The following is a 13,197-nucleotide window of genomic DNA, read 5'->3' as shown; positions in this document are numbered from 1 at the left end:
AAACGAATTCCTGAAATATTGTGGAGCAGCAATGAAAAAACAATTAACAACATTAATTAAGAAAATCATAAAACACAATAAAATACCGGAAGAATGGAGAACGCGGGGAACTAATTCTACTATTCAAAAGAGGAAATAAAAAGCAGCCAGAAACTACAGAGGTATTAACTTGTTAAATATTACCCTAAAATTTATAACTAAAATTCTACAAGAACTAATGAAATCAGAGGATAAGTTTAGCAGATGCAATATTCGTCGTAAATCAAACTACTAAGAAATCACTAGAGTATAATAGACCAGCAATTTTATGTCTGATTGACTTCTGATTGTCTGACAAGAAAGCATTTAACAGAGTAGGACTCAAAGATATAATCCATCTTCTGTATAATAGGAGTCTTCCGAGATATCATATAATAAAAACTATTGATATCTATCTACCAAAAAACAAAATGGAAGTCAGAATGGATGGACAACTTACTATAGACACAGGCAACGGAATAAGACAGGGAGACTCATTGAATCCTATGCTCTTCATTTTAATCATTAAGCGTTAACAAAGGAAGAGGATACAGAATAGAAACAAAGAAGTAAACATACTCTGTTATGCAGGCGACGCAATATTGTTAGCCCAAGATGAAGATAGTTTGTAAAGATTAATCCACAGATTTAACATAAGAGCACAAGAATTCAATATGACAATTTCATCTCACAAAACTAAAACAATAGTAATCAGGAAAGAACCAATCAGATGTCAAATAGAAATTTATGGTATCAGTACTAAACAAGTAATGGAAATAAAATACCTTGGAATTACATTGTCAAGCTACGAATACCTGGACAAAGAAGTGAGAAATCAAGTACAAAAAGCAAATAGACTGGCAGGATGCCTTAGTAGCACTGTATGGCGAAACCGACATGTTAACAATGAGATGAAGTCAAGAATTTATAAAGCCAGTGTAAGACCAATAATGATAAATGCATCAGAAATAAGACCCGATACAGCCACAACACAAAGACTACTGGAAACGGCAGAGATGCTTTTTGGTCGTTAAGGGCATCTGCACACAGAGTGGGACTAAATAAAAATGCCCAAAAGACAAAATACGTGTTGTACTAGGTCAAGCAACCAGACACCTAGAAAAAAAAACGACGGTTTAGAACTGGAAGGTGAGGACACCTTCACATACCTGGGATCTTTGTTGACTAAAGATAACAACGTCAGTGAATAGATTAAAAGAAGAATAGTGCTTGCCAATAAGTGTTATTACGGTTTGAGAAAACATATGGCCTGAAAACTAACCAGAAATTTAAAATGACCGTCTATGAAACACTAATAAGACCACTGCTAGCATATGGAGCGGAAACGTGGTCACTCACACATAAGTACCAAGAACCGCTTAAACGTTTCGCGCGAAAAATCTTAAGAAGAGTGATCGATGAATAAAAGAATGAAGTTTGTGTTCCAGGCATTGCAATTGTATTATCATGTTCTCTCTAACTTGATCTACTAGTGCTGAACTCGACGGGCAAAACCTGAATGTTATGCTTGTTGTTTATTTAAAAAAATTAAAATCTATGGTTACATCTTCTTATTCGGAGAGGAAATGAAGCAAACATTACGAAAATAATTGGAAAAGCGTAAGGATCGCCCAAAATAAAGATAAAACAAATGAATGACAATAAAATTAACAAAAAAAGTTTGTTAATATACACTCACCGGCACAAAATTCCGCCACCCAAAATTTTTAATTAAGTTTGACAATTTACTTTATTATTAATTTGTACTCCGATTTTCAAGAATCTTTCATCAGTTTATAGGTACATATTTTGGTGTCGTTTGTTATTATTTCGGTAGCGAAAAATTTTTGTTTAGATGGCATTATACAGGGGTAAATGGAAGCGTTGTATTTTCTCCCAACTTTAAAAAATTCTGTGGAAAAATTGGAGGGCTGATTTTGTTACATAACTTCTTTTGTATTATCCTGGATATATTCCTAAGATTTTGCTTTTTGAATTCTCCGAATATCTCCTTTCTTGTAAGAGCTGTACAATTTTTTGTAAATAAAAAAAACTGAGTGTGATGGATGACCGAAGTTATCGTTAACGTAAAGTTATCCTGTAGTTATGTTATAATCCTCGAATTGGTGTGATGTATCATACTTAACTTAACTACTTGCGTTATTTCTTGACAGTTCTTGAGTTATCTGGTATATCAACTGTCACTTTACATATAACGCGACGTTAAACCTCAAGTTATGAGATAACTTTGTAGTTATGTAAGGATATGAAGGTTAGGTTCATCTTTTGACTTGTTTTTAGACAGAAATCAAGTGAATTTAGAAGCTAATAATTTAATAAATAAGAATAGAAGGGTAATACAATTTTAAAAATGATACAAAAATCAAATCGAGAGATACAAGTTGAAATTTTATTTGAAGTATCTACTCATAGTCCAGGGCGGATCTGTTTTGAGATGGACGTTGAGAGGTGACTCAAATTTTTTTGCAGAAATTGCTTGAAAATAAATCAAACAATAATATTTGAGTTATCCTCCCTCTCAAAAAGGTCCGGAACATTGTTTAAATAATCAAAATGTCAAGAATTGAAGGAAAAATTCGATTTTTTTCTTCGTTTTTTGATTATAACTTTAAAAGTATTAATTTCCGAGAAAAGTTGTACTGACATAAAAGTTGCGTAATTCAATTTACTACAATATAGAGTTGGTTATGAAATTTAAAAAATAGTCACCCTAGTTGCAAAATAGCAATAATTGCGAAAAAACCATACAAAAACAAGTATTCGCATTTTAGGTTTTTCAACCATTTATGCTACACTTAGGACCTTCATATTTCTCCGAAAAAAACTTTATGATACAGTAAAACAATACTATAAATTTCATTAAGATCGGTTCAATACATTTTGCAAAATAAATTTTGCAATACAGCTTTCGCAAAAAAAATTCATTTTTTCAAAATGTTACAGGACTGAAAATTAAGCAGATAGCAAGTTGAATTTTTTTTTGCTTATAGAAGTGTACTGTACCTTTCATTTGCAATTTTCAAAATTAAAATCTATTAATTACCACGGCGTCAGAAAATTTTTGAAATAAAGAATAATTTTTGGTGCTATGAGCAGGACAGCGGTGTTCGATTCACACAGGTTGATTTCCACCAAAATTTCTTCTAATCTTTATCTAATATATTATTTTCTTACTCTATATTTTGTTGTATTTTAATTTTTTAATTCCACAAAAATCAAACTAATTTTATTATTGTTTGTGAAATATTGTTTAAACAATTGCATGTGTTTAAAAATAATAAACTTTTATTATTTAAGGTAAAATATATGAACAAAGAAAGTTTTTGCTAATAAAAGTGTTATTTCAAACGATAGAGTATGTGTTTTTATTTTGCAATAAACAAATTTATTTATTTATATCGAAATGTCATACAAATTAAAATGTATCAATCATTATCAAAGGTCATTGGAATGCCCAATCAGAGCAACCTATCCGCTGTCCTGTGCGTAGCACCAATAATTAATGTTTATTTAAAAAAATTCCTGACGCCGTGTTGTTAAGCGATTTTAATTTTGCAAAATTGCAAATAAAAGGTACAGTACACTTCTATATGCAAAAAAAATTTCAACTTGCTATCTGCTTTATTTTCAGTCCTGTAACATTTTGAAAAAATGAATTTTTTTTTACGAAAGCTGGATTGCAAAATTTATTTTGCAAAATATATTGAACCGATCTTAATGAAATTTAAAGTATTATTTTACTGTATCATAAAATTTTTCAGGGTGAAATATGAAGGTCCTAAGTTTAGCATAAATGGTTGAAAAACGTAAAATGCGAATACTTGTTTTTGTATGTTTTTTTAACAATTATTGCTATTTTGCAACAAGGGTGACTATTTCTTAAATTTTTAACCAATTCTATATTGTAGGAAATTTAATTACGCAACTTTTATGTCAGTACAACTTTTCTCGGAAATTAATACTTTTAAAGTTATAATCAAAAAACCAAGGAAAAAATCGAATTTTTCCTTAATTTTTTGACATTTTGATTATTTAAACAATGTTCCGGACCTTTTTGAGAGGGAGGATAACTCAAATATTATTATTTGATTTATTTTCAAGCAATTTCTGCAAAAAAATTTGAGTCACCTCTCAACGTCCAAATGTACTAATATTTTTGCAGATGCGCCCTGGTCTATCAAGTGAATTTAGAAGCTAATAATTTAATAAATAAGAATAGAAGGGTAATACAATTTTAAAAATGATACAAAAATCAAATCGAGAGATACAAGTTGAAATTTTATTTGAAGTATCTACTGAGCTTTCTATCCAGAGTTGCCAGATGATATTTTATAAATCCCCCACTTAGAAACTGAAATTCCCTCAAATTGAAGCCCAAATACCCCACATTTAAATTTTTGCCGCATTCTAATAAATTACATAGTAGTCAAATGAAGAGAACAGTACACCAAAATTATACTACTTATCAACGAGGGCCCTGGAAATAATTAATAGTTCCTATGGTCTTCATTTTATGGGAGTATAATCACCTGTATAATATACGCAGTTCTATGTATATTCGCAAATTTAATTTACCATGACCCCTTAAAATACTCCATAATTTTCCGCCCCCAAAAAATCCCACTACAATTTCTGCTTACAAAAATTTCCACGCTTTCAAATTACCCCAAAATTGTGGGAAAATACACCAATCTGGCAACCCTGTTTCTATCTACTGTTTGAAAGGTTTGAAACAACACCGAACAGCTGTTTGCTGGTCGGCACTGTTCGGTCATCGACGGTGGCCGACGATGGGGATTTCCTTCCACGGTCATCTACTATGTTCCGAACTATCTCTCGCGCTCACTCCAACTTGTACTATTTCTACATAATATTTCTTTGTTACTTCAACCTTTTTTCCTCAAACTGTATTTCTAAAATAACGTTGATCAAATAACTATCTCATAACTCTGACTGATACATCACACCGAATTTTACCTAAATAGTTATGGGCATCGTTATTCCTGAGAGTTATCTTAACTTTAACTCAAACGTTAAAGCTTAACTTCGGTCATCCATCACACGACTGAATATCTTGAATAGAGGTTGGATTGATAAGATTAGAATAGCCGGCATGCCGCCCGGATCTCAATCCTATTGAGCATTTATGGGATGAATTAAAATAGCTATTTGCCGTCTCCAAGGCCTCCAGAGAATTTGGTACAGTTATGGCCTTAGTAGAGGAATAACGGGCTATTCCCCAGGCAAGGATAACACATCTTTATTCGATGCCAAACAGATTACGAGCAGTGGTTACTGCGAGAGGTGGACATACCCGCTATTGAATTGTTTTGTTGTTAATTTTATTTTGTGTTGTTAATATTAGTGCGTTTGATATTTTTAATTAAGTAAACCTTCAAAGCAGTGTTTTTATTTACAACTTTTAAAAGAAAAGAGATATTCGGATAATTAAAAAAAAACAAAATCTTAGGGATACCTCCAGTATAATACAAATCAGTATGTAACAAAATCAGGATTTAACAAAATCAGCCCTCGAATTTATCCACACAATTTTTTAAAGTTAGGACAGAATACAACGCTTCCATTCACCCCCGTATAATGCCATCTAAGCAAAACTTTTGTGTTGACGGAATAATAACAAACGACATGAAAATATGTACCTACAAACTGATGCAAGAAACTTTTTTTTTTTTATTTTATTCTGGCCTTGGTTTAGAACCTTTAGCCACGTAACTACATATACAATTATTATTCGTTCATAAGTATAAAATTGTCCAGTATACACTTAAAAATAAAAAATAAAAAAAAATTAAAGCTTACAAATAACAATGCCTACGTACTATGTTAATAAATACAACTATATTATTTTTTTTTTCTTTTTCACTACGGTAAGAACTAAAAACATACATAGGTTACAAAATAATATAATTAATTACAGTAAATATCTCATTCATACATTACATAATACAAAAGAAATACCTATTCATTCAAACGATTAGTTTTACATTCACACTTTTAATTTAATTTTTTGAAGAAATGTCATAATTAGTTTAAAAATTTTAATGTTATCCACACTTAACCTCTTCCGCTCCATCGTATCCACGTATGGATATTTTTAGGTATGGCGAACTTTACCACGATATCCACATACGGATATTCATATAGGGATATTACTTCACTCTGTAAAAGTGGTGTAGTGCTCTGTAGATTAATTTGGATCACGGTAGGATATGGATATCCATACGGCGATATTATGGTTAGCCATTTTTTTTACACAATTCCCAGAATAATGTAAACAGCTCAAGGTCAAAGTTCAGTCTGGTGGCAACCCAATGCAGCGGCAAGATATTTATTTAGTACACTTGACATTTATTTAGTACACTTTTAGAGTTTGCTGAGAGAGCACGTGTTCTTTTTATTGCCTATTAGGTACGTAATTGTGTTTTATAAATTGAAATGGATTCGGATCTCGAGAGTGATAGTGATTTGAGTTATGAAATGTCTGATAGTGACTTCGAGAGCTATTCAGACAGCAATTATTCATCAACGGATGAGGAAGAAGTCATTGATGGGGTACAAATGAGTGGCGGCTGGACAGCCGTTACAGATCCGTTTGATGATAAGCTTCCCAGAGATATACCCGAATTTCGTGCTGACTATAACTTTCACCCAGCTATTGACTTTCAAGATTGTATGGAAGCTGTAAACTGTTTTGAGTCATTTGTAAGTAGCAGTATTGTTAAAAAAATATGCGAATGGACCGATCAAAGAGCTGATAAATATTTTAGTGATAATCCACACACTGCCATGAAAGTGTTTGGTCTTACTTATGAACCAGTGACAACAGAAGAAATGTATGTATTTATCGCGCTATATTTTCTCAGTGGATTGACCAAGTGTCCGCAAATTTCAGATTATTGGAGTACAGATAATATATGCACTGGTCCTCCATGTTTTCATAAATCTGTTATGAGTCGAAACCGATTTTTGTCAATTCTTAAATTCCTTCGATTTTCACCACCAGAACTTGCCAAAAGTAATGCATCGCTTAGCAGACTAGGCATTTTTATTGCACTTATTAGAGATAATTGTCAAAACTTAGTGGATCCAGGACCAGTTTTCGCAGTAGATGAGCAACTTATGTTGTATAAAGGTCGACTCCATTTTCGACAGCACATAAAAAGCAAAAGAAGTCGATTTGGCATCAAAATATTTTCCTTATGTCCCAGTGCGCCTGAACTTCGAGGATACACCTGGAATTTTTGTATATCTATCGGCAAAGATATATATGACATATCGCACATTTCAGGAACAGAAAACCTTTCTTTTTCCGAGAAATTAGTAGTTTATCCTTGCCAAAACCTACTGAACAGTAATCGTGAAGTGATTTTAGATAATTGGTATACATCAGTTCGTCTTTGCGAGTTTCTATTGACACAACAGACTTTCCTTACAGGCACTATTCGATCAAATAGGGGCGTTCCAAAAGAATTAACATTGGTTCCATTAGATAAGCAACAATCATGTTTTGTTCGGAAGGATATGCTCCTTCTAGTGCGCTACAAGGACAACAATGACGTTTATCTGCTTACCAGTAAACATACTGCAGGATTTTGCGAAAGACAACGATATATTGTAGGAGGAAATATTCTCTATTATAACAAACCGAAACATGTAGAATTCTACAATCAACATATGGGATCAGTTGATGCAGTGGACCAAGATGTTGAACCGTACAGTCCTTTGCGGAAATCCTACACGTGGTTCACCAAAATAGGTTTGCACCTTTTACATCTTATGCTATTGAACTCGAGAATATTTTACATCCAAGCCCATCAAAAACAAGTGTCAATGTATAAATATACCAAACTCTGCTGCCGGGGGATACTTCTAAAATATAGTAAAGGATATCAAGAAATGAATAAAAAAAATCAACCTACTACATCTCGGAAACCGTTGCATGCAATGGCCGATTTTCCAAAAGAAATTGGAAAAAAGAGGGCTCTACGAAAAGTTTGTGTAATTTGTAAAAGACGTGGAGTGCGTAAACTAACGAGAAAATGTTGCATTGCTTGTCCGGACAAACCTGGACTTTGCTCAATGGAACATTTTGAAAGTTTTCATAAGTAATCAAAATAATGTTCTTTTACTTTTTGCTTTGTTCTGAATATAATTAAATTGTTCACTGTCTTTTTATATATGCTTTATTTTTATTTAGCGTGACTTTATAAATTAAATAATAGAAATAGATACATTTTAATGGTATCCAGATGTGGATATTTTGGTAGTACAATCGATATCCAAGGGTGGATATTCTGGTAAACACTATAAATTGTCATATAAATTCAAATTGCTTCAAACATTTTTTTGGCTCCATAGGTGAATATCTCTTCTGTTATACATCATAACTATCGTAAAATGTATTTTCATTAAAAAACTTTTGCTGGTATTCAGCTCCCTATCTCAAAAAGTGGCCTGGAGCGGAAGGGGTTAATAGCACATTTAAGTCACACTCCCCTATGCAAGAAACTTGAAAATCGGAGTAAAAATATAAATTGTCAAACTTAATCAAAAATTTTGGGTGGCGGAATTTTGTGCCGGTGAGCGTATTAGATACAAAAAAAATAGAATGAAAATAGTATAAAACTATCTTACTACCTGCCTTGTGGGGCATCCATTATATAAGAATAAAGTATACATACCTTTTTGTTTTTAATAGTGTGAAAATGTATTTCGCAAACTCTATCAACAACATCTTCACTCTCGAAGGTTACGAATCCAAATCCTCTGTGTCTTTTGGTCTGCTGATCCATTAACATTACAGTCTCCTCTACTTTCCCAAATTGACTAAAATAGCCTTTAACCTCATCGGCTGATGTATCCTGACTGACGCCTCCTACGAATATCTTTTTAGTCTTGTTTGGTTGCTTTGGTCTATTTTTGGGTGTTGCGTGTTTTGGGTCAATCTTTTTTCCGTCCAATGTATGTATTGGAACCTTCAGTACTTTCTCTACACTTGATGGTTCTGAGAATGTGATGAAACCGAAACCTCGACTTCTCTGTAAAATAAAATACATTAACAACAAGATACAACATGTATATTTATTATTTGTATTAAAAAATTTTGTGCTATCCCTAAAAATACAAACGCTAAAGATTGCATTGAATACAGATCAATATCATTAATAAGTCACATTCTCAAATTCTTTTTGAAAATAATACATGGTCGTATAAACATAAAACTGGAAGAAGGAATAGATGATAGTCAGTTTGGGTTCAGAAACGGACTAGGAACCAGAGAGGCGTTGTTTGCTTTTAATGTGTTAGCTCAAAGATGCATGGATATGAATGTAGATGTGCATGTTTGTTACGTTGATTTTGAAAAAGCATTTGACAAAGTAAGACATGAAAAATTAGTCCAAATTCTAAAGACAAAAACATAGACAAAAGGGACTTCTTTACTGGAATCAAAGAGCACAAATTGTAATAGATAACGAACCCAGTCCAGAAATTGAAATCAGGAGAGGAGTTAGGCAGGGATATATTATGTCTCCTTTACTATTAATGTATATAGTGCAGTGGCGTAGCGTAGTGGGGGCGGCGCGCCCCGGGCGGCACTTTTTAGGGGGCGGCAAAAATTTAACAATAAATAATAAAAATATTTTGTAAATATTTGAACCATTTTATATTTTTATCGCAACTACAAATTCGGACCGATTGAAAGGAATCTTTAAAATCAAAAGTAGAGACAAGACGGCTTATTAGGAATGGTTTTGCCGTACATTGACTAACGGCGAAAAAGTTTTGCGTGCTTGGATGGCTTATTCTCCATCTAAAGCTAAAGCATCATTATTTTGCTTTTGTTGTCGTTTATTTGAGAACGTAAATTCACCGAATGGATCTAAATTTTGTTCATCTGATGGATTTAATACTTGGTGGAAATTAAACCCTCAGGTTTCAAGTCACGAATCAAGTGCACTACACATCCAAAATTATTGCAAATGGAAGGAGTTGGAGAGCAGACTTCAAAAATGACAGACTATTGACAAAAAAGAGCAAGACATAGTGGCAAAAGAAATAAAGAAATGGCAGGAAATTGCGATCCAGAATGTTTGATATTATAAGGTTTGTTGCCAAACAAAATTTGGCTTTACGTGGATATATAGAAAACGACACCAGTACCAATAGAGGGAACTTTTTAGAATTGGTTAATTTAATTGCAAAATACGATCCTGTACCTCGTGTCGTGAACATCTTATAAGTTCTAAAATGTGTAGCAAAATTTCAATCACTTATTTATCACCACAAATACAAAACGAATTTATTGCAATTTTGGGAAATAATGTTCGCCAACATATCATTGGACAAATAAAAAAGGCTAAGTATTATTCAATTATTATATTCGACAGCACTCCAGATCTTTCTCATAAAGATCAAACAAGTCAGGTATTAAGATACGTAGTAATTGAAAATCAGGAAGTAAAAGTAATGCAATCTTTTATAGATTTCATTGAAACTAAGACAAAACTACTGAAGGAATTGCAAAGATGATTTTGGACACGATTCAAGCTGATGGCCTAGATATAAGCAACTGTAAAGGCTAAGCATATGATAATGCTGCTGTTATGGCTGGAAAGTATTCAGGAGTTCAGCAAAGAATTCAAGAAATAAACCCTAAAGTTGAATTCGTATCTAGCTCAAATCATTCGTTAAACCTAGTTTGTTTACACGCTGGCTCAGTTGAGGTGGATTCAGTAACTTTTTTTGGCAGTTTGGAACGTTGCTATTCTTTTTTCCTCATCGACACATCGTTCGGAAGTTCTGATAGCAGCTACAGGCAAAAGTTTCTTAAAAAGGGTTCAAGACACGCGGTGGAGTGCAAGAGGCGATGCCGTAAATGCGACATGGCATTTACAAAGACATTCTCGTCACTTTGGAAAAACTGACAGAGGCAGGTGAAAGCTGAAACACTAGGACAGAGATGCAGGTGCTTACTAGTTTCGATGCAGTCATTTTCCTTTATTGGTTTTTTGGGCCTGTGGCAACCGGTGCTACATGAAGTGAATGATGCACAAAAATATTTACAACCAAGGGGACTTGACATAAGATTATGCGCTCAGAAAGTAAATACTTTGCAGATAATATTGAAAGAGAATTAATAAACGTGATTGTAAAACTTAGATAAACTTTTTTATTAAAAATCTAACCTGTATAATGCAAAATAATGATGACTGTTCTCGCCGAAAAGTTCTCTAATCTCTGTAACGTATAGTAATATTTAGTATATAAGAGGGCGGCAAAATTGTCTTCCGCCCCGGGCAGCCGACACTAAAGCTAAGCCACTGATATAGTGAAGCCATTTTTGAAGAAGTATGTACCACTATTTCAAAGTGAAGGAATAATAATTAATGGAAGATCTATTAACAACATAAGATATGCAGATGACACCGTGATTATCTCTGCTGAACAACTCCAATTACTGCTAAACAAAACAAGCAGTTTCTGTGAAAAATATGGACTAAAAATGAATATAATTCATTTAAAAATGAATATAAAAAAGACCAAATACATGATAATAACAAAGAAAACAAATATACAAACAAACATACATTTAGGAAATGTACCGATACAAAGGGTTGATAAATACAAATACCTAGGAACCTGGATTTCAGACAATAATGATCAAACAGAAATAAGGTCTAGGATAGAAATGGCAAGAAATGCATTTGTAAAAATGAAAACAATTCTCTGCAACAAAGACCTTAGATTAGAAGTGAGAGTAAGAGCTTTGATATGCTACGTGTTTTCAATACTGCATTATGGACTTGAAAGCTGGACATTGAAGCAAAAACACATAAATAAGTGGAACAGTGGAAAAAGCATAAAACTAGCATGGATTAAAGCGCACTGCGGTTTGAAACATAATGAAATAGTCGACAACTTAGCAAAAGGGCCCTAAATGTAAATTACATTAGTAATTATAAATGTACCCCATCAGATTTAAATATATTTTCAAAAAACCAAGTAAAGCAGGAATGGGAAAGTTGGTATAGTGAAAGTCACAAGGGAAAATTTTATAAAAACTTACAAAGTTCTATTCCTTCTTCTACTTGGTTCAAAGAGGGCATTTTCGAAAAAGCATTCGTCAAAACGATTTGTAGATTAAGATTTAATCACACTTCGGTTCCATCACATCTTTTTAAAATTAAATTAAGGCAAGATCCCTTATGTGATTGCGGTGAAATAGGAACAACGGAACATATGATCTTAAATTGTAACACCATACAGGATAAGGTATAATACAACATTTAAATTATGAATTGAATAAATTCAAATGTATTAAAAATCCATACAATCTTGCCCAATTACTTATATCTAAAGATATAAAAGTATATAAAACACTGTATAAATAAAAAAAAGAAAAAAAAATAGGAAAAAAAATAAAAAAAAAATTAATAGAAAGATAAAAAAAAATAAAATAAAAAAAATTTAAAAAAAATTGAAAACAAAGGATAAAAAAATCAAATTAAAAAAAAAATTTAATTATATCAATAGGTAGAAGTTTTCCATCCGCAAGGTTGAATTGTGGATACTTTTGGCGCCAATTGATTAAGAAAAAATATATACATAAGAAAAAATATAATCTATAAAACCAAACACTTTTGTTCACAAACACAAAATACAGCATTTAAATTATGAATTGAATAAATTCAAATGTATTAAAAATCCATACAATCTTGCCCAATTACTTATATCTAAAGATATAAAAGTATATAAAACACTGTATAAATAAAAAAAAAGAAAAAAAATAGGAAAATAAATAAAAAAAAAATTAATAAAAAAAATAGAAAAATAAAAAAAAATAAAAAAAATAAAAAAAATAAAAATAAAAAAAAATGAAAAAAAAAAGGATAAAAAAATAAAATTAAAAAAAAATTTAATTATATCAATAGGTAGAAGTTTTCCATCCGCAAGGTTGAATTGTGGATACTTTTGGCGCCAATTGATTAAGAAAAAATATATACATAAGAAAAAATATAATATATAAAACCAAACACTTTTGTTAACCACAATAAAAAAAAATGAAAAAGAAATTATAAAGTGCAGCAATTCATGAGCTCAAAATATAAAAATCGGTTAGGCGAATGGATCCAGTAA

The 13,197-nt window shown here is 32.0% G+C and overlaps 2 protein-coding genes across 4 annotated transcripts in view; one reads left to right on the top strand and one right to left on the bottom strand.

The window, feature by feature from the left end:
* Positions 1-13,197, bottom strand: part of LOC114332474 (RNA-binding protein Musashi homolog 2-like) — a 340,999-nt gene that overhangs the window by 18,425 nt on the left and 309,377 nt on the right. For all 3 annotated transcript variants that reach the window (XR_007697837.1, XM_028282269.2, XM_028282270.2), the window contains one exon: positions 8,742-9,098. Coding sequence is in view for 2 of the 3 variants with exons in the window: in XM_028282269.2 (XP_028138070.1) it covers positions 8,742-9,098 (357 nt within the window). In the remaining variant the exon portion in view is untranslated. The remainder of the gene's footprint in view (positions 1-8,741; positions 9,099-13,197) is intronic.
* Positions 1-13,197, top strand: part of LOC114332479 (uncharacterized) — a 287,210-nt gene that overhangs the window by 73,991 nt on the left and 200,022 nt on the right. The gene's annotated exons all lie outside the window — the stretch shown is intronic.

The sequence above is a fragment of the Diabrotica virgifera genome, chromosome 4, assembly GCF_917563875.1.
Source record: "Diabrotica virgifera virgifera chromosome 4, PGI_DIABVI_V3a".
NCBI classification, from domain to species: Eukaryota; Metazoa; Arthropoda; class Insecta; order Coleoptera; family Chrysomelidae; genus Diabrotica; species Diabrotica virgifera.
This window is presented reverse-complemented; position numbering and strand designations above follow the sequence as displayed.